Below are 21827 nucleotides of genomic sequence, written 5' to 3' on the forward strand. Positions count from 1 at the left end.
CCACTATTGTCTCTCTCTCTTGACATCACTGTCCTTTTTTCCCCTCAACAAGAATAGGACCATCTCAAATCAGGAACTCTCAAAAGTCACATTTGAGCTCTGTTTAACTAATTTACCACAAATCGTCACTGGGGGGTGTTTATTTACTCCAGATGGGAGGAAGGGGGGGGGGGGTGTATCTATTCAGTGGGTGGTACTACTTTAGGAACGATGCAGAAAGACCAGTTACCTACCTACGAAAGTGCAGCTGTTTTGGTTAGTAGTCACCTAATGTTAGCAATGCATAATGCAATATTATGGTAATTAATTAGACTAAGATTTCATTAGCTCATCAAAATTGACAAATTAGTTCATAATTATTTTACTACCCAACTATTACAAATATATATTTTAACTACTTATTTGTTTCCATTACATACTTGGGTAATTAAAAATGGCATGTTATTAATTAAATGTATAAATGAGTAAAGCACAGCTTTATTATTTAAGCAAACTATTACACATAGACATTAACTAATAGGTTTTTCATTAAAAAAATGTCTAATATAATTAAATTAAATTAATTTAATATTAATCATTATTTTTAAATGTGTTTTAGAAAAAGAGTGAACTGCCATTAGTAAACTATTCAAAAATACATTTTAGCCATTGAGTTTTATTTTTTGAAATACTTGATAGAATTATAATTAAACCAAAGTATGTAAATGTAAATGGTTAATTAATTTATTATTAAACTATTATACATGCAAATTTTAATAGTTTATTTTATTTGTTTAACTAATTGGGTAATTATTATAATGAAATGTGTTCATTCATTAAAAATGTAAACTGAATTATTTTATCATTAATTTGTGAATTATGTTGTGATTAAAGTAAATTATTAAACACACACAAGTACTTAATTACAAATAATTAAACGATTGCTTAGTTTCTTTTTTTAAATGAGTAAATTATTATTTCTTTATTAAAGTATTTTTAAATGAGTAAATGACTATTTTATTAATAAAATAAATAAAACGGCATCATTCACACGTTACTGGCCCTTGAGCACAAACGTTTGCCCAACCCCGCTCCACAAGTTCCGATGCCCAACACAGCAAGAAGGGGCCAGAGGAACTTGTGGCTTTAGTCATTTTGCGTTCCAAAAACTGAATGTTCCCCGCAAAAACAGGGACTCGCCGTTACTCACCTTCAGGTCTCGGTGCACGACGCCCATTTGATGGCAATGAAGCACAGCCTCCAGGATCTGCTGGATGCAGTGGCTGGAAGCAAAAACAACAAAAAACATGACTTTGACATTTGTCATCAACATTGTGTATAAACAAACAGATAACATGATTTATGGAAAATAACAAAAACATCTACAACAATACATATTGTTACACAAGATGTAGTGCTCTAAATGTATATACTATATACGTCTGTAAATTGCCTGGACGAATCCAGCTGTGGGAGACGCTGACTGATATACACACGCATGCACACACAGGCCAACACACACTGTTGTGGATGTGACACTGGGTGTAAACTAAAGCTAGGCCATGCATGTGATTGCTGCACACTGAGACCTAAAGATGGAATCTCGTCAGTCTTTCTATCTATCTATATCTGTCTGTCTAACTAGCACAGATAGCGTTTTCGAGGAAGAACTGACATTATTGTAAAGGTGAGGGCCATAAATTCCAATCCCTTGTGTCCTTTCGGAAGGTCTGCCGACAAATTGATGGAAACCGAGTGCAGGAGCATTAACACGAGAGGGAGTTGTTGGAAAATTCAGCCCCCGTAGCCAGTTTCACAGAGTGCCATGAAACTTGATTGTCGTGTCTATTATGAGTAGACCCACAAAAAAAAAGTCTAAAAAATATATATATGAAAAACACAAGACAAAAAAAAAAGACACAGAAAGTCCACAATTTTTGTTTGAAACTTGCTCAGCAGCGCCCTCTAGAATTTTATTTTGAAATTCAGCCCTCAAAGCCAGTTTCACTTAACATGGAAATAAAAAATTAAAAAAAAGTCTCAAGTCATTATGATTAAAAGTGGCTTGTTTCTTTCATCAGTGTGGAGCACATTGAACCAAACTGTACCACTTAGTGGTACGAAGTGCAGTGTTACATTTGGTAGTGGGTTGCTTAGTTGTTCAAGTGGGCAACACGCTGTGATTCATTGAGGCACGGCATCTATTAGGGCGGAGGAAGCTATTTGAGGGCGCAAGCTAAATGGAACGCTTATGTATCGGATGAAAGTGATTCACGGAGGATGCGGAGAACTGGTGCCAGGCTATTTTTCCAGCGCTACACGGGAAGAGGTGTGTGTGTGTGTGTGTGCGTGCGCACAAGGTGCACTGAGCGAGTGTAATGTGCAGAATATGTGACTAATAGCAGGCGCTCAGAGACACGCAGCCTGCAGATTCACACCCACAGAGTGTCTAGTGAGTGGGAGGACTGAGAGGGAGCTGTACGTGTATGTGAGAGTGTGTGCGCGCGTGCGTGTTTGTCAACATGCACCAATCTCCATTTTTTAACGAGGACCAACCCTGAAATCTTCCTGCACATCCTCATCATTTTACGTCCTGCTATCTATCTATAAGCCATAACATAATAAACAACATACACTATTTGGACTATTTTTAGTCCAAATAAATCGCCATTTTGAGCATGAAATTTGCCTTAGAAGAGAATGAAAGTCCGCAGTTGTGGTCTGAAGTGGTCATTTTAGGGTAATTTCAGCGACTAACTCATCCTACCAGGGAGTATTTCAGAAAATTCAAACCCCAAAGACAATTTCCCCTTAGCAAAATAAAATTTGGTCGGCGTGCCTATAATGAGTCGGGAAGTCAGCCACAAAAAGCCTCAAGATCCCATTTCCGAAAAGACATAAGAAGTCTGCCATTTTGTCTTGAAGTAGCAATCTTTGGGTCATTTTAGCCATTTTTCCAGGTGTCCTTAACGACCGAGATTAGCAAACTATGGGTACAAATGAGTAAACTGTGGGTACAGATTAGCGAACTGTGGGTACAGATTAGCAAACTGTGGGTACAGATTAGCAAACTGTGGGTACAGATTAGCAAACTGTGGGTACAGATTAGTAAACTGTGGGTACAGATTAGCAAACTGTGGGTACAGATTAGTAAACTGTGGGGTACATATTAGCAAACTGTGGGGACAGATTAGTAAACTGTGGGTACAGATTGGCAAACTATGGGTACAAATTAGTAAACTGTGGGTACAGATTAGTGAACTGTGGGGTACATATTAGTAAACTGTGGGTACAGATTGGCAAACTATAGGTACAAATTAGTAAACTGTGGGTACAAATTAGTGAACTGTGGGTACAGATTAGCAAACTGTGGGTACAGATTAGTAAACTGTGGGTACATATTAGCAAACTGTGGGTACAGATTAGTAAACTGTGGGTACAAATTATCAAACTGTGGGTACAGATTAGTGAACTGTGGGGACAGATTAGTAAAAATGTCTCAAGAAGTCATGCCAAGGACGACACAGTACGTCTTTGTCTACGTCATTGTAAGTGGCTATTTTAGCCTCATTTTGTATTACTAGAGTTTTGAATTGCCAGGGGTCTTTTGTAAATGAAAATGTCCAACACATTTTGTCCAAATGCTACCAAATTTGAACCAAGCTTACTAGAAAGATGCAATAGTGACAATCTTGACTCACCAATTTCCTTCAAACTCTGTTTAATGACACAAGGGCCTTCCCCAAAACTGTTCCTCACAAATCAGAAGCAAACAGCCATTGAAAAAAAAATTGAGGCAGGGCTTTCATCCAAATGATGACAGATTCATTAAAAGAGGTGTGTCATTCCATTTCATACCATTCATGTCATTTCACACCATCACAACCACAGATGTAGAATGACACAGTGACATAATTTTGGACATTTCGGTTGCACCAAAAGCTCCTAAAAATATACCTTTATAACAAGTTGAACCCTTAAGAGGTCTTTAAAATAGCACCATTGATAAATTGAACCCTAACCACAAAAATTGCCACCCTCCCAAAAACAAGCTTCCATTGTTTCTTTTTTTCTCTTCAGTGTTGATTCTGAGGCTTTTGCTAGTAAGTATGTAAAAGCTAACAGCTAGCTAACTCCACGGCTAACATTACGGTTTTATGGAACGGTTTGCGTTGGCGGAAGCGAAAAAAAAAAAAAAAACACCAAATCATTAGTTGTTGTCACTTGCAAGAGAATAAAAGATGTGAAATGTTGCTGCATGCTTTGAATGGGGGAAGTAGCGCCATCTGTCGGATGAATATAAGCACACCATTATCAAACATTGATAGCGACAAGACTTATTTTAGTAGCAAGGCACTCTTGAGGGAAATGGTAAAATGTGTGAAATGTTGCTGCATGCTTTGAATGGGGGGGGGGGCAGATTTGAGATATATTCATGTAATACCGCTAAAATGGCTTGAAAAGAGCCAAAACCAAAAATAATCAACCATGTGCCTCCTAGTGGAGTAAAAAATAAATAAATCCTAGCAGATTTATAGTAAGTGTGTCAAACATTGAGGGGCAAGTGATTCTGACAATGTGTGAAGGAGAACAGTTGCAGGTTTCACTGCATGTGTGTGTGTGTGTGTGTGTGTGTGTGTGTGTGCGTGTGTGTGTGTGTGTGTGATTCAGACTAATTATCACCGCTAATTAAAGTCCCACTTCCCGCTGGTCTCCAAGGGAGAGGGTGGGTGGCGGGAAGGGAACTGGCCTTGATGACTGACATTAAGAAAGAAAATGTGAGGTGGAGGGTTGGGCATAGGGGGGGGTGGGGGTGGGGCGTTCAGTACCTCAGCTGCTACACTAAAAGATGACATTTGATTCAAAAAGCTTAAAAAAAATTGAATGTTAAGGAACATGTAGTAGATCAAGAAGTAGCTGTTGAAGCTGGTTATAGTTGTTGTTTGCAAATGTTGCTATAAATCCAATTGTTTTCCGATGTTTGAGTATTCAGATATTAGCCGTCTGGAATTATTTGCATGTTCAGATGTTTGTGTTTCGGATGCTAACGTTGTCATGCATTCATAATGTTTGCATATTTAAATACATCGATTTTTTTAATGTTAGCATTTTCACATTTCTTTGCATTTTCAAATGTTTATGTTTCTAAATGTTGGTCATTTTCAAACTAATGTGTTTTTTAAAGTGAGCATTGTTTGAATTTCCAAATATTAGTATTTTTAAAATCAAAATGTTTGTTTGCCTTTTCAAATTTTTTGCATTCATGTACGTTTGCATTTGCGACTGTTGGGGATTCTTAAATGTTTGGTTATGTTGCGTATGTTTCCAAAAGGAATATGTTTTGAAATGTTTGAGTTTTCAAATTGCTGCATTTGTGAACGTTTTGTCACGTTGACGCTTGTGCTACAATAAGAAATCCGAATAAACAGTATCGGCAGTGCTCGTCTGCCTTCAGTGCGGGACAATCCTCAATAAAACAAAGACGTTTACTGGAAAGAGTGGTCTGTCTTCATTAAATTTAATGGAGCAAACTAATGGCACTAAGTGAGCTTTAATAAGTCGACTGCGCACTAATCAACTGTGCGCCTTCACTCTTGCTCTCTCTTCCGCTGCCATGATTTAGCTTATCAGAACCGAAAATGCTGATTTCAATATTTGCTGCCATAGCGCAAAGCGAGTCGTTCATTAATTGGCAATTAGCGGCCATCTTTTTCTGCAACGTTGGGACTTTTTTTTTTTTTTTTCCCCTTCTTCACTTTCACCAGCTTCGAATGGTGAAGTGTCAAATTTGCGCGCACTTGAACCTCCGCCGACTATCTGTCAAGTGGGTCGAGTCTGCCTGTGAGACAGCACCTAATGGTGGGAGGGAGATATATAAAGCAGCACGGGTGGAGAGAAAAAAGAAGAGGAAGCACATTTTAACTATTCCCAGTGAAAAAAGAAGATGTTGGTAGTAGAAGCTCCTGATATTAATAATATTTAACGGAAACCTGACTTATTAATAGCTTGTATACAAATGTAGAGAGCACTTTTTTTTTTTGTGGAACTCACCTCAGCTATTGGCTGAAAATCGCACTTATTTGCAGATTTTGTGCTCTTTCACTCTGAAAACAGTTGGGTCAAAAATAACCCAACTATGGGTCAACTATTGGACTGATCCTCTACTTGTGTCAATTTGACCCAACTTCAAGTCAAAAAATTGGTCTTTTAGTATAAAACTCTTAAATATTGGTCAGATGCTTTACTTTCGTCAAAAAAAATTGGGTCATTTTGTATAAAACAACAAAGGAAGTTGGGTCAAATTGACCCATAAAGTGAATCGGCCCATTTTTTATCCATAATTGGTTTACTTTAGAGTGTTCTTTCTGGCTTCCTGTTTTGTCTCCCACTTTTGCTTATTGTTTTTTTTTTCTTCTCTTTGACAGTTTGTAACAGTTAAATGACTTTTGTTTCGTTCCATTTCAAAACCCATGAAAAACGTTCACATGAAGAAGAAGAAAATAACTATAGTAGAGGCCCTGCCTCTTGCATCAATTGAGGCAAAATGGGATTAGTGCGTGCGGCACAGGTGCATAATCCACTCTCAACGAGTTTGCTGGCTAAAGAAGCGGGGGGCGGGGGGGGGCTGGGTTGTATTGAAAGTGTCCTTCCTACCTGGCGTCAGCTTCACTGTAGTACTCTCGAGCGACGATGTCCTCAAATAATTCACCTCCGGTCACCCTGCATGGCGACACACACAACACGGACACATTTTTATACACACTTATAACACGCACATGAACAGCGTGTCTGGTTTCTTGCTTCATCCCCTTCCCCAACCCACACGGTAACCATGGAAACTAGAAGGGGATCACACAGAGAGATGGATGCGGACGGCGTGGGAGTGGGTACGAGTATTGGGGGGGGGGGGGGGACGTGGGAAAGAGTTATGTAATTGTTTATGAAGGGAAAAGGGGGGAGGAAGGAGGAGAGGAGAAACAGGATGGAGGAGAAGAAACGAGAGCAGAGGACAGCGGCCAGGGAATGAGGAGACAATGAGAAAAAAACGAGTGGAGGTGACGTGAGAGGAACAAAAGAGGAAACGGGAGGAGAAAAAAAAAAGAAGGAAGAGTTGGAAGAAATGAGATGATGGAATAAGAGGAGAGGAAATGAGAAGAGGACAGCAGAAAATAGAAGATGATGAGAAGATTCATCCATCCATCCGTGTTCTCGCTTGAAACAAGAACAAAAAAACTAGGGATGACAAAACAAGAGGAACAAATGAAGAGAGGAAACAAAATGAGAAAATGGCAAAGAGAAACGGGGAAAAGAGATGAGAAAAGCAAAAAGAGAAAACAGGACTAGACGAAAAGAGACAAGGAAACATGAAAAGAGGAAAAAGGAGCAGAAAGAAAGTTGAGAAAAAATGAAAAGAACAAACAAAAAGAGGAAACAAGAAACAGGGAAATATGAAGAGGAGGCAAAATGTTAGGAAAGAAGGCAAAAAAATCGAGCAGAGAAACATGAGGGGAAGAAATGAGAAGGAGGAAACAGGAAAGGAAACGATGAGACCAAAAAAAAATCCAAAGTTGAAGCAGCAAAAGCGGGAAATAGAAAGCAAATGAGAAGAGGGAGTGAATGAGAGGACATAAATGAGAACAAGGAAACTGGAGTGAGCAAAAAAGAAAAGGAGGCAAGAGTAGAAGAAAGGGAAGGAAAAGAAGAGAGAAGAACGAATGAGAAGAAAATGGGGATGGAGCAGAAGGAATGCCAGAGAGATAAGAACCTTGACCTTTAACCTTTCCTCCCATAAAAAGGAAGGCTGCGACTTACAAGTCAAAGAGCAGATAATGGAAGCCCTCCTCTGATATGCTGTCGTGAAGACGAACTGCAACAAAACACAAATGCGCCGTTTGTTTATGAGACGCAACGACAATCATCTCATAACGTGCGTGTGCGTGCGTGCGTGCGTCCTCACTCCTCACCGATGTTGGGATGTTTGAGCAGGCGACAGATGCGAGCCTCCCGTTCCAGCTTCTGGTGATCTGACAAAAGAAAACAAAAGAAAAAAAAAAGACATCTTGTAATTGAGGCAATTTGAATTCATGCCATGTTTTTAGTATAATGGCCGCCGTGACTGTCAATCAAATACAAGTCCTGCCACTTTACACTTTTTTTTCTTTCTTTTTTTTTTTACATTGTGTAGTTGGATGTAGCTGTAAATTCAACCTCAGGGGTAAAGCAAACATAAAGGTAGAAAAATCTGTGGAAAAAAAGTGAATTTCTACAGGTTGGCAGCTCTGCACCACACATCCAACATATACGCAATCACAAAGCCATGTCACATAAACGAGGTGGAGAGATTCTCGATCGTGGAGTTTTTTTTTGTCACATCTCAATCATGATGGCGTAACCTCGCGTGGGACGCCTCAAGGAGCCAATCACGGCAGATTAGCCGGTTAGCCTCCCGCTAATAGCGGCAGGATAATCTGGGATGGATTTAATCTCATTAAAAGACGCTCGCTGCACTGACATGGGGTAGGGGGGGGGGGGTTGATATCACAGCGGTGATGGCACACTCCCAACCGACCTCCGGGCCTCGCTACGCCACCACCCGTGAACGGCGAGGGTCAAGGACCATTTCAGTCCAAAGAGAACAAAAGACGGTCGGTCAATTAGGACTTAATTGGCATCCACGCAGATTCAGTGGAGTTGGTTTCGTTTACGCCATTTGTTGGTTACTGGTGTTTGCTAACATTAGCGGCCATCGCTAGCAAAGGATCTGTATTGGCAGTTGGAAAAATGCACTTGATTAAAGTCCGTATTGACTAATCAGCGGGGATAACTCACACGGGGCATCGCAACACAACATCAACGCAGTCGCTTTAGAAGATAAACAAGCACAAGAATATCTTGTTCTTGCACTGTACGCTCTTTTAGTATTTTTAGTACCTTATTTTTTTATTTCGTTACTTTACTTTTAAAACTCTTAACTGCTTTTGCACAGTATGTTGTACTTTTCATCAAATATAAATAATTTTAATGTTTTTAAACAAAACTCCCAATGACAACAGTATTTTTTCCCCAAAGATAAAAATTAAATTTTTGTTCAAATGCACAGTTCCAAAACCTGACTATTATCAAAAGCTATTTCAATCAAAAACATCTCAACAGGTCGACTTATAAATGAACATAAGAACTTGTGAGTTTTTAGTTTTTCTGCTTGAATTTCTTTTCAGGATGTCAGAATAGCCTCCAAGAGCTGCTGTTTGGATAACTGGAACTCCTGTTGCTGATAAAAGGGCAAGGTATTTGATCCATTATATCCAACAACATGGGCTAAGTCCAAAATCAGTACATTTGGAAAATCACCAACATCTGAGGAAAAACACAATTCCGACAACTGTCTGGAAGAAGTAATCACAGATATATAAATCACTTTCCTGCATAAATGAAAAAAAAATAGTTTTCCCACTCTATTATTGTTCTGAATGGCTCAATATTCACTTCACAAACTAGATCAAAAATCTGGAGAAAGAAACAATACAGTGTACACACGACGTGTCAGACCGAGTAGCTAAAATTGTCACTCCATAACAAACATTTAATACATTTCATGTACAACGTAGAAAAGCTGACAACACATGACAGGTAATTCTTACCTCTGGCGGATAATTTTTTGGTGTTGATGATTTTGGCCGCATATTCCTGTCCCGTGCACAGCTTCACGCATCGACGCACCACTGAAAAGGCGCCCCTGGAAACAAAACGAAACATTATATTACATATTTATTCAGGAAAAAAAGCTTATTTCTATTTCCACTACTGTATTTTCTATTAGGAAAAAAATATTTGAGAGGTTGACAGAAGTGAAAATATCTCAAGAAAAAACAGTGATTATGTCATATATTCTTCAGAAAAGAGTTGAAGAATGAAATTCAACAAAGAGTACATTTTCTGGAGAAAAAAAACACCCCATACTGTTCATGCAAAGGTAGTACATTTTCAAGGAAAAAAAGTATATTTTAGTTTTTAAAAAACAAAACAAAAACAAAGGTGTAATACTTTCTAAAAGGAAAAAAAAAGTGTGATATTTTCTATAAACAGCATCACACTTTCTAAGATAAAGATAAAGTGTTATATAGTCCAGAAAATAAATTATCATTATATCTATGAAAATGTGGTATATTTTTGAGAAAAAGTAGAACATAATTTCTACAAAAAATACAAAAATAATTTCTATCTAAACATGCTATACTTTTGAAAGAAAAAAACTAGAATATCTTCTATGACAATAATATGAGGGTGTAGAATATTTTCAACAAATAAGTATTTCAAGAAATACGTATATATTTTTATACACTGCATATATAAATATGTTGTGTATTTCCCAGAAGTAGAAATTTTTCGATTAAAAGGTATTGTATTTGTATGGGAAAATATGTTCTATACAAAGTATCATTTGAAAATATCCATTTAAAAAAATAGTTAAGAAGAAAAAAGGCAGTATTGAAATATATATGTATATATATATAAATAAGTCGCATATGTGAGGGAAGAAAACCTGCTTGTTTGCCAAATAAACATTTTTAAATAAAATCCTAAAAACCTGATCATCTACTCACGACTCGATTACGATTTACAAATTATCAAGAGTAATATTTCACGCAGCAAAAGTGGCACAGCACATTCGTCTTTTGTTTACATTCTTCAAATGTGTTTTGAGAGTCATTCACGAAACGCATCCATATGCGCGTGCACGCAAAACAACCGCGCGCGCGTTGTCACACGCACGCCCACGCATACGCTGCCTCTGGAGCTCCGCGAGTCGACTGTCGTCCGACTCGTCCCCCCAGCCCGCATGCAGCCGAGGGGCGGCGTTTGGGCAGCGGGGACGACGGTCGCCGAGCTCCGAAGCCTGTGTCCGGTTGTTACTCACTTGCCAAGCTCCTCGTACAACTGATACTCGTCCGTGAATCTTGTACAGGTTGTCGTAGCCATGTTTCCCGCTTCTCCTTCTTCTCCGTCTTCTTCTTGTTTGCCCCCCCGCCTCCGGTAAAATGTCGTTTTTCGGCCGGTGAAGTAAGGGGAAACACAACAGGTCCGCCCAGTAGTCACGGAAAAGTAAAGTCGTCCGGCACTTGGGGAAGAGGCGAGGGCGAGGTTTAATCGGGAAACACCGAGCGGAGCACGGAAAGTCAGTCTCTCTTCCTCCCTCGCTTTCTCTCTCTCTCGGTTTGACAGCTCGCTCGCTCGACCAGCTCCCCTTAGTCAAGTTAAAGCAAACTTCCGGTTCCGACTTTCAGAGACGTCAAAATAAGAGGGATTTTTTTCATCTTCCAAAGTCACATTTTCCCGTTTTATATTACTTTTTTTATCTTAACAAATATATGTTTCAATAAACAAGGATATGATAAGCTTCCAACCCTGGAATGATTGATTGTAATTTATTGTATGCAGGATAGGCCAAAAGTAGGTAGTTTCTCCCCAATATGTAATTAATCTAATGTATCAGATTTAATAAATGCAAATAGAATGGTAATCAGCATTTGTGAAGAATTTGTTTTTTAAATAATATTTTCACTTTTTTTCTCGGACTGGTCCCTATCCTCTACAATAGCAGAGGGTCCACTGTAAACGCTTTATAAATTAACTTATTTGAGAAAAGGAAGAAATGACAGAATGAAGAAAAGCTGGAGGTAAAAAATGGAGACAAAAAAGGCAACAAGGTTGGCATGGAAAGTAGTTTGGTAGTTACGTAGGATGAAAGGAGAAAGGAAGAAACGGGAAAAACTCATGTATGGAGGGAGGATGTATTGACGAAGAGCATGGGAAGCAAGAAAGGTATGAATGAAATAAACCTTGGATGTATAAAAAGAAAAGAGAGAGGATGAAACTAGAACTAATATTTAAAGATGGAAGGTAGAGCGGGTGATTAAAACCCTTTTGTTAAAATCCTTAACCCAGGACCGAAACAATGATTTGAAGCCATTACCACAAACCCTAATCCACTCTTGATATTTTATCATCCTTACCTCATGTGGGCGTGATTTTGAAAAGCAATTTCAAACATTTCCTGGCTTTGCAGTGTAGCTCTCTAGCAGCCTCTTGGGTTCAAGCTTAGAATGACAGCTACCCCCCCCCCCCTTCCAAAAAAACCTTACAGTAACTGTTTATGTGCCAACAGTTTAATTGTGAACCATAATTAAATCAAAAAAATGACATGGAAAAAAATTCCAGTCAGACCTGTTCAACCAGAGTCTTCTCGGAGTGTTTATTAACACAAACCCATGAATAAATAGTAAATAAATAAAAGCAATGGTCATGAATGTGTTTGTGGGGTCAGTGCAGCAGGCGGACAGAGTTGACGTGCAGGTGGTAGAGGAAGTCAGCGTAGGGCGCGCCGCCGTTGGGACTCTTGTCCTCCACCAGGTGGCGCTGCAGGAGCTCCTCGCCGGCATCGCCCTGCTTCACCAAGAGCAGCTGCGAAGTTACATGCAAACGTTACAACAATGTTGCGTGACGAGGTAGAGTGTTTAGTTGCAGGCTCACCTGGCGCAAGCGCGGGACCTCCGAGTCCAGCGCGTCGAGGAGGGATCGAACGGCGACCGACAAGGGAGTGTCAAGAACCGGCAGCTTTGTCTGGACGAACAACATGACACTGGAAATAGATTATGTTCTACATAAAGTGGTATACGTTGTAATGAACAGACAAAACAGGTTACCTCTCCGGAGGGCAGGGATGCCAAGCATCCCACGTTGAAGAGTTCAACTAAAGTGCATGGCAGGACGTGGGCGCCCACCCATAGCAGGAGGGTGTGCGGGGCGTGCAACAAATACATCCCGCCTGGAAGCAGGCTTGCAGCGGAACAACGTAGAGCGCCCTCAGCCCCCTCCTTCGCGTCTACGGCGTGCGACAGCGGCTGAAGGCGATAAAATTAATCATTTTCTTTTTCAGGATTTTTTCCCCACGCAAGTTCCAACAGAGGGATCCTGTTAAAATCGTCATCACGCACAAAGCAGCAAATCACGCGAGACTTCAGATGACTGTGTCTGCTCTTTGTTTTTGCGTAGGCTATTTTGTGTCAGAGAGTAAAATATTTTTTTAGGTTAAATATAATTTTTTTTTTTTTTATTTAATTCAATATTAAAAAATATTTTATTAAATACAACTATTTTACTAATACCATTATATTTTATCTAAAAGTTTGATACAATTATTCAAATTTTATAGTAATTAATTTCACGATTCATCGACAAATTATTGAATAAATATGGTTTATTACATTAATCTTATAAGCAACATTATTTATTTTACTAATATTTTAGTATCATATTATTTACAATATCATATTACTTACAATAAGTCAACAAATTACAGTAATAAAATAAATAAAGTACTCATATAATTATTTATATATAATTGTATATATAATTATTAATTCAATATTTAAAAAAATATTTTACAAAATAAAACCGTTTTAATAATATCCTTATATTTAATGTAAAATAGTTTAATAAAATTATTCGAATTTTATAGTAAAGTTTTTATAAAATAATACAGTACTCAAATTAAAAAATAATCAGAACAAATAAAAATAAATGGACCTTAGTGTGAATCAGGAGGTTCGAATGGTCATTTCAGCAAAGATCAACGTCATAAAAGAAATGTCTCACTTTTTTTGCATGTGTACATACCAGAGGCACCAGCATGGGGTAAAAGTGCATGGCGCAGGCTGCGGCGTCCAAAGCGAGCACCTGGCAGCGCAGCCCCAGCCGGCAGTGGACGGAAGTGCGCAGGCCAGGCAGCAGCACGTCACTCTTCCTCAGACTGTTGACATAGACGGGCAGCGCTCGCAGGCCCCCAGGCAGAACCAGCTGACCGGACGACGCCCATGCCGAAGCGGAGCAGCCGTGGCGGCGGTAGAATGCTAACGCCTCCGTCAGGTCCCTCTGGAGCTCCTCACGCAGATCCTGCAGGGGGCGCTCCAAAGCCTCACAATACACTGAAAACAAATGGAGAACATGTAACAATGCAATGTGTAATTGTTTATCCCTTTTTTTAGGATTTCCTTCTTACTCTTTTTGCAGTAGAAAGCCAGCAGCGTCTGTGCCTGGTACTGGCGGAAAGTGTCCTGCAGGTGGCGTGAGCATCGCAGCGTCAGCGTGTGCACCCTGGATCTCCGCTCTCCTGATGGTTTGTTGTACGCCAGGACTGCCTAGCAACGCGCAGTTGAAGCGAAAGAAAAAGGTCATTAAATAACCCTAAAAAAAATTAGCACACCCTACCAACTGTTAACATGTTAGCATTAGATACGTTCTCATTTTAGATCAAGATCAGAAGTGGCAAATTCAGGTCCAGAAAGTAAAAACCCTGCCACGGTTTGGCTTTAGCCCCTTGTGCTAGCTAGCTAGCTCCCTGGCAGGTAACCGAGCACCCGGAGAGCTAACTGGCTAGCTAGCTAGCTCGCTCCCTAGCAGTTAAGCGAGCACCCCATGGTGCTAGCTAGCTAGCTAGCTCCCTAGCAGGTAAATGAGCACCATGGGAGCTAGCTAGGGAGCTAGTTAACTAGCACCTGAGGCTAAAGCCAAACTGTGGCAGGATTTTTACATTCTGGACCTGGATTTGGCACCTCTGATCAAGATCCTCTCAAGCTGGCTTACTTAGCAACTTTTAAACTCAGGTTGTCATCTTGCTAAATGTTAGCATGCCGACTGTTAGCATCTGATCAATTTTCATGACAAAAAAAAGTCAATAAAACAACATAATCTAACTTAACTTTGATTGCAAGTGAACTCTGAATGTACTTAACAACTTTCTTGGCAGCCACTCCTTACATCGGGCAAAATAAAAAAATCAAAAGAAAAAGTCCAACTAGCTAATAATATAACAAAATAACTTATAGTACCTGTATAGCGATGCCTCGCGTCTCATCCAGAGCGCTACCGTCATGCGCTAGCTCCACTGCCAGCGTCGTCCAGCAGTCTAGCGTCGCCATAGCGACCCTGTCAGGCCTCGGCCTGGGCGCGAACAGTCCGTAGCAGCCGGAAACGCGCATCCCTGCCAACAGCATTGCATTGTGGGTATTTTGTAAGGGATTGTGTGGGTTTCAAAGTCTCACCTTTGCTAACAAACAAGCTAAGTTCCGCCTTGTAGCCGACGTCTGCCGCCACGACGCACTTTAGATTACGGCTAAAACGCTCCCGGTCCAAATCCCCCTGTGATTAAAAATACACGTTAGCCTAGTAACACCCAATATGATAGCAACTTATCAAAAATAGTACTTGAATACAGTTTCCACACAGTTGGCTAATAAAGATGATTCTCATTCTCATTAGCATGTTAGCGTTTGATTAGTAGCTTCTGCGATACCTGCAGGTGGTTGAAGGTGTACAACGCACCGCCCGTCAGATAGGGAATGTGGCCTGGCCAAGCCCCGCCCACATCTTGCGGGGAGAGGACAAACAGGTGAACGCCGCAACCCTGATGGACGCACGCCTCAGCCAATGAGGTGGCGCCCTCCGGTGGCTGGAAGATGGACTGAGAGGGGAAGTCATGACACCATTTTGAATAAAACATTTTAGTTACATCAAAAACAGTCAAGAATGGTGAGCAAAGACTGATAGGCCATCTTGAGTCCATTCCAAAAATCAATACGGTTCTTGCCTTACTTTTGGCTTGCTGGTCCCGAAGAAGCCGGTGGAGGTTTGTTCCGTCTCTACTAACGGAGCCGAGTGGAAGACGAGCAGTTTTCCGGGACAGGCCAACATCTTGAGGACGGCCAGTCCCGCTTTGACCGGAAGGTCCACTGGGACGCCTGCCGACTCATCACCCTCCGGACTCATCTGGGGAATGTGCTGCAACACGCTACACAACACCATACGAATGTTAGCATGTTAGCATTTAATCAGTTCTAATTACAGATTGTACTACAATAGAGGGAAAGACGTACAATTGACATTGTACAGCCTCAGCACTTTCTGTACTCAAGTTGCTATCTTGCTAAATGTTAGCCTACCAACTGTTAGCATATTAGCATTGGAAATAGTTAGGGATAGACCGATTTTGGCCATTTTGAAGAATCATATGGCCGATAATAGATCTTTTTCTTTCTTTTTTTAAGTGTTAACTTCAGGGAACTAATTTAATTTAAAATATATATTTTCTTAAATTTTCAGAGATGTGTGAAGATATGTAAAAAATAAATACTTCAGATATTTTGACATTTTGGAATACTTTATTTACTGTAGGAAACAAATGGTCCTGGTAGATCCTGGAACCTTTTGTTAGATTTTTGTTGACTAAGATTTTTTTTTTTGAACTCCAATATTTTACAAACTCTAAAAGTTTTCAGTAAACATATGCTTTAAAATTCCCTCAAAAATTCAGAGCTAATTTTGATGCCAACAATTTCCCTTTTAGTGAAAATGAATATCGGCTCCAAATATCAGTTATCGGCGTCCTTGACTACTAATAATTGGTATGGTATCGGCGCTGAAAAAAACATATCGGTCTATCTCTATAAATAGTGCTATTACTAGTTTTAGTAAAAAGTAGAGGTGTCAGGCGATTATTATTTTTTTTATCGTAATTAATTGCATGACTTCAATAGTTTACTCACGATTAATCTTAAAAATATGTTCTAAATATACAATAAAATGTACAATACATTTTTTCTCTTTAAATTTTCATACTCTTGTCAACATAAAAGTGAAAAAATGTTAAACTAATAGACATATGGCTGCATCTTTTAGTCATTGAAACAATAATTTCATAATAATTCATAAAATTAAGTTAAATTGAAAAAGATGTGCTGTACTGTAAAAAAAACAAGTGTGATATTGATTTGTGTTGAGGTCATTTTTCTGCCACTAGATGGCATAATTACAGCTGTAAGATGGTTCAGTGCATTTTTCTTTTCATATTAAGAGCTATCTAATCTTTAACATGAAGTACCTTGTGAAATTCTGCACTTTTATAAAATTGTAAAATACAACTTCACCCCAGTACTCACAAATATATACATTATTATTAAATTTATGACCGCTTAATTTTGGCGTGGACATGGAACTTTAAATTAACTCTAAATTATCGCATTAATTTTGACACCCTTAGTATAAATTAATCTCTTATTTTTTTTGCATAACTTTCTTTCTTTTCTTTTCTTTTTTACCTGGTGATGCCGTCCATGCAGTCCCTTAACGCGAGTACAAGCCCCTCCCTGACAGGAAGCTGCAGTTCGTCCGACGTCTCCGCCATGACCAGCATGTGCGGACGGGACAAGGCGGGGCTGAGGTCGTACAGCTGGATTCTGCTGTCGTACGTCAGCAGGCCCACGCGCACGTCTCTGCGCCAAATTGCCGGTTAACGTGCGCTTTTGCATGATGGCGTTCATGTGTGTGCCATACCCGATGAGCGACGCCAGCAGAGTGTGTATTTCTTGCGTCACAAACTCCAAATGGCCGCCTCTCAGCGCCGCCGCAGATGTGTCGATGGCCAGAAGCAGCGCTGCCGCTTCGCCCTGTTGCGTGCACATAAAATAAACGCACGATATTTGCTGCCGTTTGTTATTTAATAGCAATTTTACAACAAAAAATAATCATTATGAGTCTTGTCTTCAACAAGATCTGACCTTGTAGTAATGGCGCTATGCACATGCAATGACCAAAACTCTAATAATAATTTGATGTCACCCAAAATATGTGGTTTAAAATTCGGAGCTATCCGACAAGAGAAATGGAGGACAATGGTCGAAAAATGTCACAAAAATGACGACTTAAGGCCAAAATCGTTTCAGGCGTGCCTTTTTGTGGATCTTGTCATGTTAGAAAAGAGGAAAATGTTGCTGCGTGAAACCGTCATCGAAGGCGGAAATTCTTTCAATATTCCGGTAGGACGAGTTTGTCTTTGGAGAAAGTTACATAACGGCCCTAAAAGGCCCGCTTCAAATCAACATGGCAGACATGGCTATGACTATTTAGGACTTTTTTTTGTGGGTCTACTCATGATAGACATGTCTACCAATTTCCATGTTGCTGTGTGAAACTGTCTTTGGGGGCTGACATTTTAAATACAATTCCAGAGGGTGCAATGGTTATGGATGAACCTAAAATGGCTGCTTCAAACCAAAATGGCGGACCTCCTTTGCCTTTTCAGACATGGCTTAGACGGGTCTACCAACTTCCATATTATGGAGGACCAAAACTTAAAAAAAAAAAAAAATAATAATAATAAATGACTGAATAAATAATTAAATGATTAAAAGTGAAAATGAAAACAGATATAAAAAATATAATTTAAAAATTTAATTTAAAAAAATATAAATGTAAATAAAAACAACTATATATATATATATATATATATATATAAAACCATAAATATATATAAGAAAAAAGAAAAACGAGATTCAAAAAATAAATATAAAAATAAATGTTGAAATAAATATATATAAATAGAATTAAATAGCTCAATAACTCAAGTTGCAAGTCGACAGTGGACAAGATAGTCGTCCATTGCTGGAGCTCTCCGTGCAAGCCGGCAAAACGTCCTTGCTCGCCGAAATGTGAGAGCAAAGCGTTTTTATTCATCAAATGATGATAATTCTATTTATATATCTATTTTTGCATTATTTTGACATTTATTTTTTATATAATTTTTATATTATTTTGAATCTGGTTTTAAATTTTTGTATTTATTCTTACTTTTATTTATATTAATATATATATATTTTTTTTTTCTTCCCATTTATATTTATTTTCTAGTAGAACGAGTTTGTGGCCAAAAGGACTATAAAATGGCAACTTTAAACCAAAATGGTGGATTTCCAGTGTTTTCAGGTATAACTTTTTGTGGTTCGATACATGATAGACATCCAGATTTCATCTTAAGTGTCTTGTAAAGCAGGCGCAAAAGGAACCTTGAGGGCGTGGAGGACTTCATAGGACCCCATTTTGAGTTCGGGTCTCTGATCCCGGTCAAGTCGGACGCCGTCCACCCCATCTATGGGCTGGTATTGTTGCCACGGCACTGCAGAGGACAAAAGGACACTGATGCCACCAAAACAGTGGTCCCCCTCACTCAAACGTGTTTAGGGACACTTGTAAGTCAAGGTAGCACTTTTTTTGGTTCCGTTTTACCTTCGATCAGCTTGTCACAAAAAGGGCAGCGGAACCTCTGGCCGCAGTCCTGCCAGCTCATGGCGACGCACATGGACGCGCCGCACCGGCGGCATCCTGACACGCATGTGTCCTCCGTGACCACCGGCAGACGCTTCTGGAAGCGAGACGTCAATAAAGCTACATGTATGGAAAGCCGTTAAATCCATCTCAACTCATTTGCTCCCAAAAACATATAAAAATGTTCTATTTTAAATATTGCCATAGTCCTAAAAAATGTTCTTATAAGTTGTTTTTAATGGGTTTTTTTTATTTTATGCCAGAGCATACAAGAAGGCTTTGATGCAGCCTCTGACCTGCAGAGGTCGTTTAAAGCAATGGTAGTTATTACAGAAAATGGCCAGAAGGTGGCAGCAGAGTATAAGAGATCAACCAGGGCCATGTTGCAAAAAAACTATTTTCCCCACTGTTTTAAACACATTTGTGAATAATTATGGAACTTAGCTATATTCTAATGCCAATTGCTGCAAAACGGAAACAGATACAAATATACTTTTTTTCCTGATGAAAGAAGAGACTCTAATCTTTCTTTTTGTAGGTTCCACGTTTTTATAGCAACAGAACACAATATTCCGTGCGCTTTGCAAAATCTGTCAAAATCCAGTAAAACAGCCGGGAGCGAAGGAGGTTGCTTCAGTGAAAATGGCTGGGCGTGAATGAGTTAAATAAAAAAATATTAACTTTAACCTGAAAACCAGCTATTTATTTATTTATATTTTTCATGCTAACGTCTCAGAATATGAAGGTCGAAAAACTCACCTCCAGTGAGTTCCGTCTGGCCAGGGGCGTAACGAGCATGGCCAGGGGCAGACGGGCCAGCAGGGCAGTGGGACCATCCTGGGGGAAGCAGTACGTGGTGGAACGGATGGCACGGGGACTGGCGCTCCCTGAATGCAACGTGACATCATCACACAAGTCGCTTAACTGGTTTTCATGATGGCGGACCAGTCAGTCAGTTTTACAGTTAACGAACCGAGGGTGACAAATAACTAGCATAAACGCGGTGCAGTGTACCTTTGTAGAGGCAAACGATTTGGCACAGGATCAGAGACTTCCGAGGGAATACTTCGAAATAGCATGCTCATGGTTCACATTATTACCTCCATCCTCCATGATGCAGGAAGTGGTCGGAAGAGGAGGCGGAGGACCGAAAGACTCAGAGACAAAAACTTTCCCTTCCCACTCAGCCCTGTCGTCCGCCATCACTTTGACCTAATCCCAGTTATGGAAGAGTTAGCATGCTAGCATCAGTTTTTAAAAAGTCCGTTTAAAAAATCACTTACTGCGCTGGGAAGCAGCCCTGGGTCCAGCCCATAACGAGACTCTGAGTTTGGAGATATCTGTAAAGTGTAAACACAATTATTTAATAGCACAGATATTTCCCAATAATATTTTTAACCTTCTGGCTTTTTTTGTAGTTTTTTTTTATTTTTTATTACTTAGTTATCATTTTGGAAGTGCAATAGCGATTGGCATGACATTTTAGAGAAACACCATTCAAATTTCCAAATATTCATAAATAAAATAGGTAAGTAGAATTTCTTCCACTTTTATAAAATGTCCTAGTTTTCCCATTCTTCCACACACAAAAAAAAAACAAGATCAATCAATACATTCAAGACATTCAATAAGATCAGTTCTCATTTTTCACATTCCAAATTCAAACCATTCAATTAATTTAGGACATTATTTTAAACCAATTTTTCCACATTCACAAGACATGAAAATGTTTCCTTTACAATAAAAAATAAATAAATAAAGGAAAAACAATGAATCAAAATATTTTTTTTTTGTTGTAACTTTACTAACCTTTTCCGGTTCCAATCAATCAAACAATTAATAATAATTATTAATAATAATAAGCAGAAGAAGAAGAAAAAGAAAAAGAAAAAGAAGAACACTTCAGCCTTTATTTTAGTAAAATGACCATATATAACTTCTCTCTAAACCTGATGGGGTCCATCTTCGTAGGGGGGCGTGATGACGGAGCCAGATCCTGCCGGATGACCGCCGTAAGGGGTCCATAGTGACGACCGTCCGGGTGGAGAACACTGCGGTGTCTGCTCAGATGGCGAGCCCAGGTTGAGACCGAGGAAGCCGGGTAGAGGGCCGCAGAGAGGCCTCTGCTCAAAAGCTGTGTGGGAACTACAGGGGCCCGCCCACAGCGGGCTCTGATTGGCTGCAGGGACGTCCATCGACCACCATACCTGTCTGTGATTCGCCGAACACAGACCTTAATATATGTTTAAAACGATTGTTTTTAACGATAACATCACAGGAGGAACAAATAATAATTGAAGGGGACAAAACTGAGAAATACTAAAGGAACACGTGAATTTTACAGGCTAAGACAGCGTACCTTTTGCTAGGGGCGGAAGTACCAGCTATTACGTCGCGGGGATTCCTTTCACCTTCGGCGGCGAAGCAAGCTGCCACAGAAGGGGAATTCGTTCAACTCTACGTTCGAAATCGATAAATATTGGGGAAGAGACCCAAATCGTGCCACACGCTGACGGCTAGGAAATACAGAAATAAAGTGCAACCACGGTGCGCCTGCCAACGCCAGCATCCAAGCTAGCTAACATGACGGGGAAGCGTTTCCGGCATTCCCTTAGCAGTAAAACGAATATTATTATTTTATTTTTTATTTTTTTATTATTAATAGAAATCGTTAACTTGACAATCCAAGCAAA

General features: G+C 39.6%; 2 protein-coding genes across 27 annotated transcripts in view; both read right to left on the reverse strand.

Moving 5' to 3' along the window:
- Positions 1 to 11207, reverse strand: part of camk2b1 (calcium/calmodulin-dependent protein kinase (CaM kinase) II beta 1) — a 38161-nt gene extending 26954 nt beyond the window's left edge. For 20 of the 24 annotated variants that reach the window (XM_077560639.1, XM_077560636.1, XM_077560630.1 and 17 more), the window contains exons 1-6: positions 10898 to 11207; positions 9621 to 9715; positions 7944 to 8003; positions 7792 to 7846; positions 6634 to 6699; positions 1190 to 1262 (exon numbers count right to left, since the gene is read on the reverse strand). In XM_077560639.1, coding sequence (XP_077416765.1) covers positions 1190 to 1262; positions 6634 to 6699; positions 7792 to 7846; positions 7944 to 8003; positions 9621 to 9715; positions 10898 to 10959 — 411 coding nt within the window. In that variant the 5' untranslated portion in view covers positions 10960 to 11207. The remainder of the gene's footprint in view (positions 1 to 1189; positions 1263 to 6633; positions 6700 to 7791; positions 7847 to 7943; positions 8004 to 9620; positions 9716 to 10897) is intronic. The other 4 variants (XM_077560643.1, XM_077560642.1, XM_077560638.1 and 1 more) reach the window with 1 other exon arrangement.
- A 1000-nt stretch (positions 11208 to 12207) lies between these two features.
- On the reverse strand, positions 12208 to 21711 carry LOC144048516 (protein transport protein Sec24C). 3 transcript variants are annotated; one of them, XR_013293364.1, is made up of 18 exons: positions 21494 to 21711; positions 21084 to 21345; positions 20418 to 20474; positions 20235 to 20346; positions 19894 to 20021; positions 19096 to 19231; positions 18876 to 18985; positions 17368 to 17480; positions 17133 to 17306; positions 15631 to 15826; positions 15332 to 15499; positions 15081 to 15177; positions 14868 to 15019; positions 14039 to 14177; positions 13657 to 13964; positions 12684 to 12881; positions 12511 to 12619; positions 12208 to 12441 (listed from the first exon to the last, which is right to left on the reverse strand). XR_013293364.1 is itself a non-coding variant. In XM_077560589.1 (18 exons), exons 2-18 carry the CDS (start codon positions 21327 to 21329, stop codon positions 12301 to 12303), a joined length of 2562 nt encoding a protein of 853 aa, XP_077416715.1. In that variant the 5' UTR covers positions 21330 to 21345; positions 21494 to 21711; the 3' UTR covers positions 12208 to 12300. The 3 variants fall into 3 exon arrangements, 2 of the variants coding, with proteins under 2 accessions (XP_077416715.1, XP_077416714.1); XM_077560589.1 differs by having other exon boundaries at positions 12511 to 12600; positions 19096 to 19228; XM_077560588.1 differs by having other exon boundaries at positions 12511 to 12600.
- Positions 21712 to 21827: the final 116 nt, after the last annotated feature.

Source organism: Vanacampus margaritifer, chromosome 3, assembly GCF_051991255.1.
Source record: "Vanacampus margaritifer isolate UIUO_Vmar chromosome 3, RoL_Vmar_1.0, whole genome shotgun sequence".
Classification (NCBI taxonomy): Eukaryota; Metazoa; Chordata; class Actinopteri; order Syngnathiformes; family Syngnathidae; genus Vanacampus; species Vanacampus margaritifer.

What these genes read in the sequence shown, in the direction of transcription:
- LOC144048516 (XM_077560588.1), bottom strand. Translation starts at nt 21,329, where the DNA reads ATGGACGTCCCTGCAGCCAATCAGAGCCCGCTGTGGGCGGGCCCCTGT. An exon ending in AAGTCCTCCACGCCCTCAAG is followed by an intron (nt 17,481 to 18,875) that starts GTTCCTTTTGCG and finishes TGCACGCAACAG; the next exon opens with GGCGAAGCGGCAGCGCTGCT. An exon ending in ACCCCATGCTGGTGCCTCTG is followed by an intron (nt 12,882 to 13,656) that starts GTATGTACACAT and finishes TATCGCCTTCAG; the next exon opens with CCGCTGTCGCACGCCGTAGA.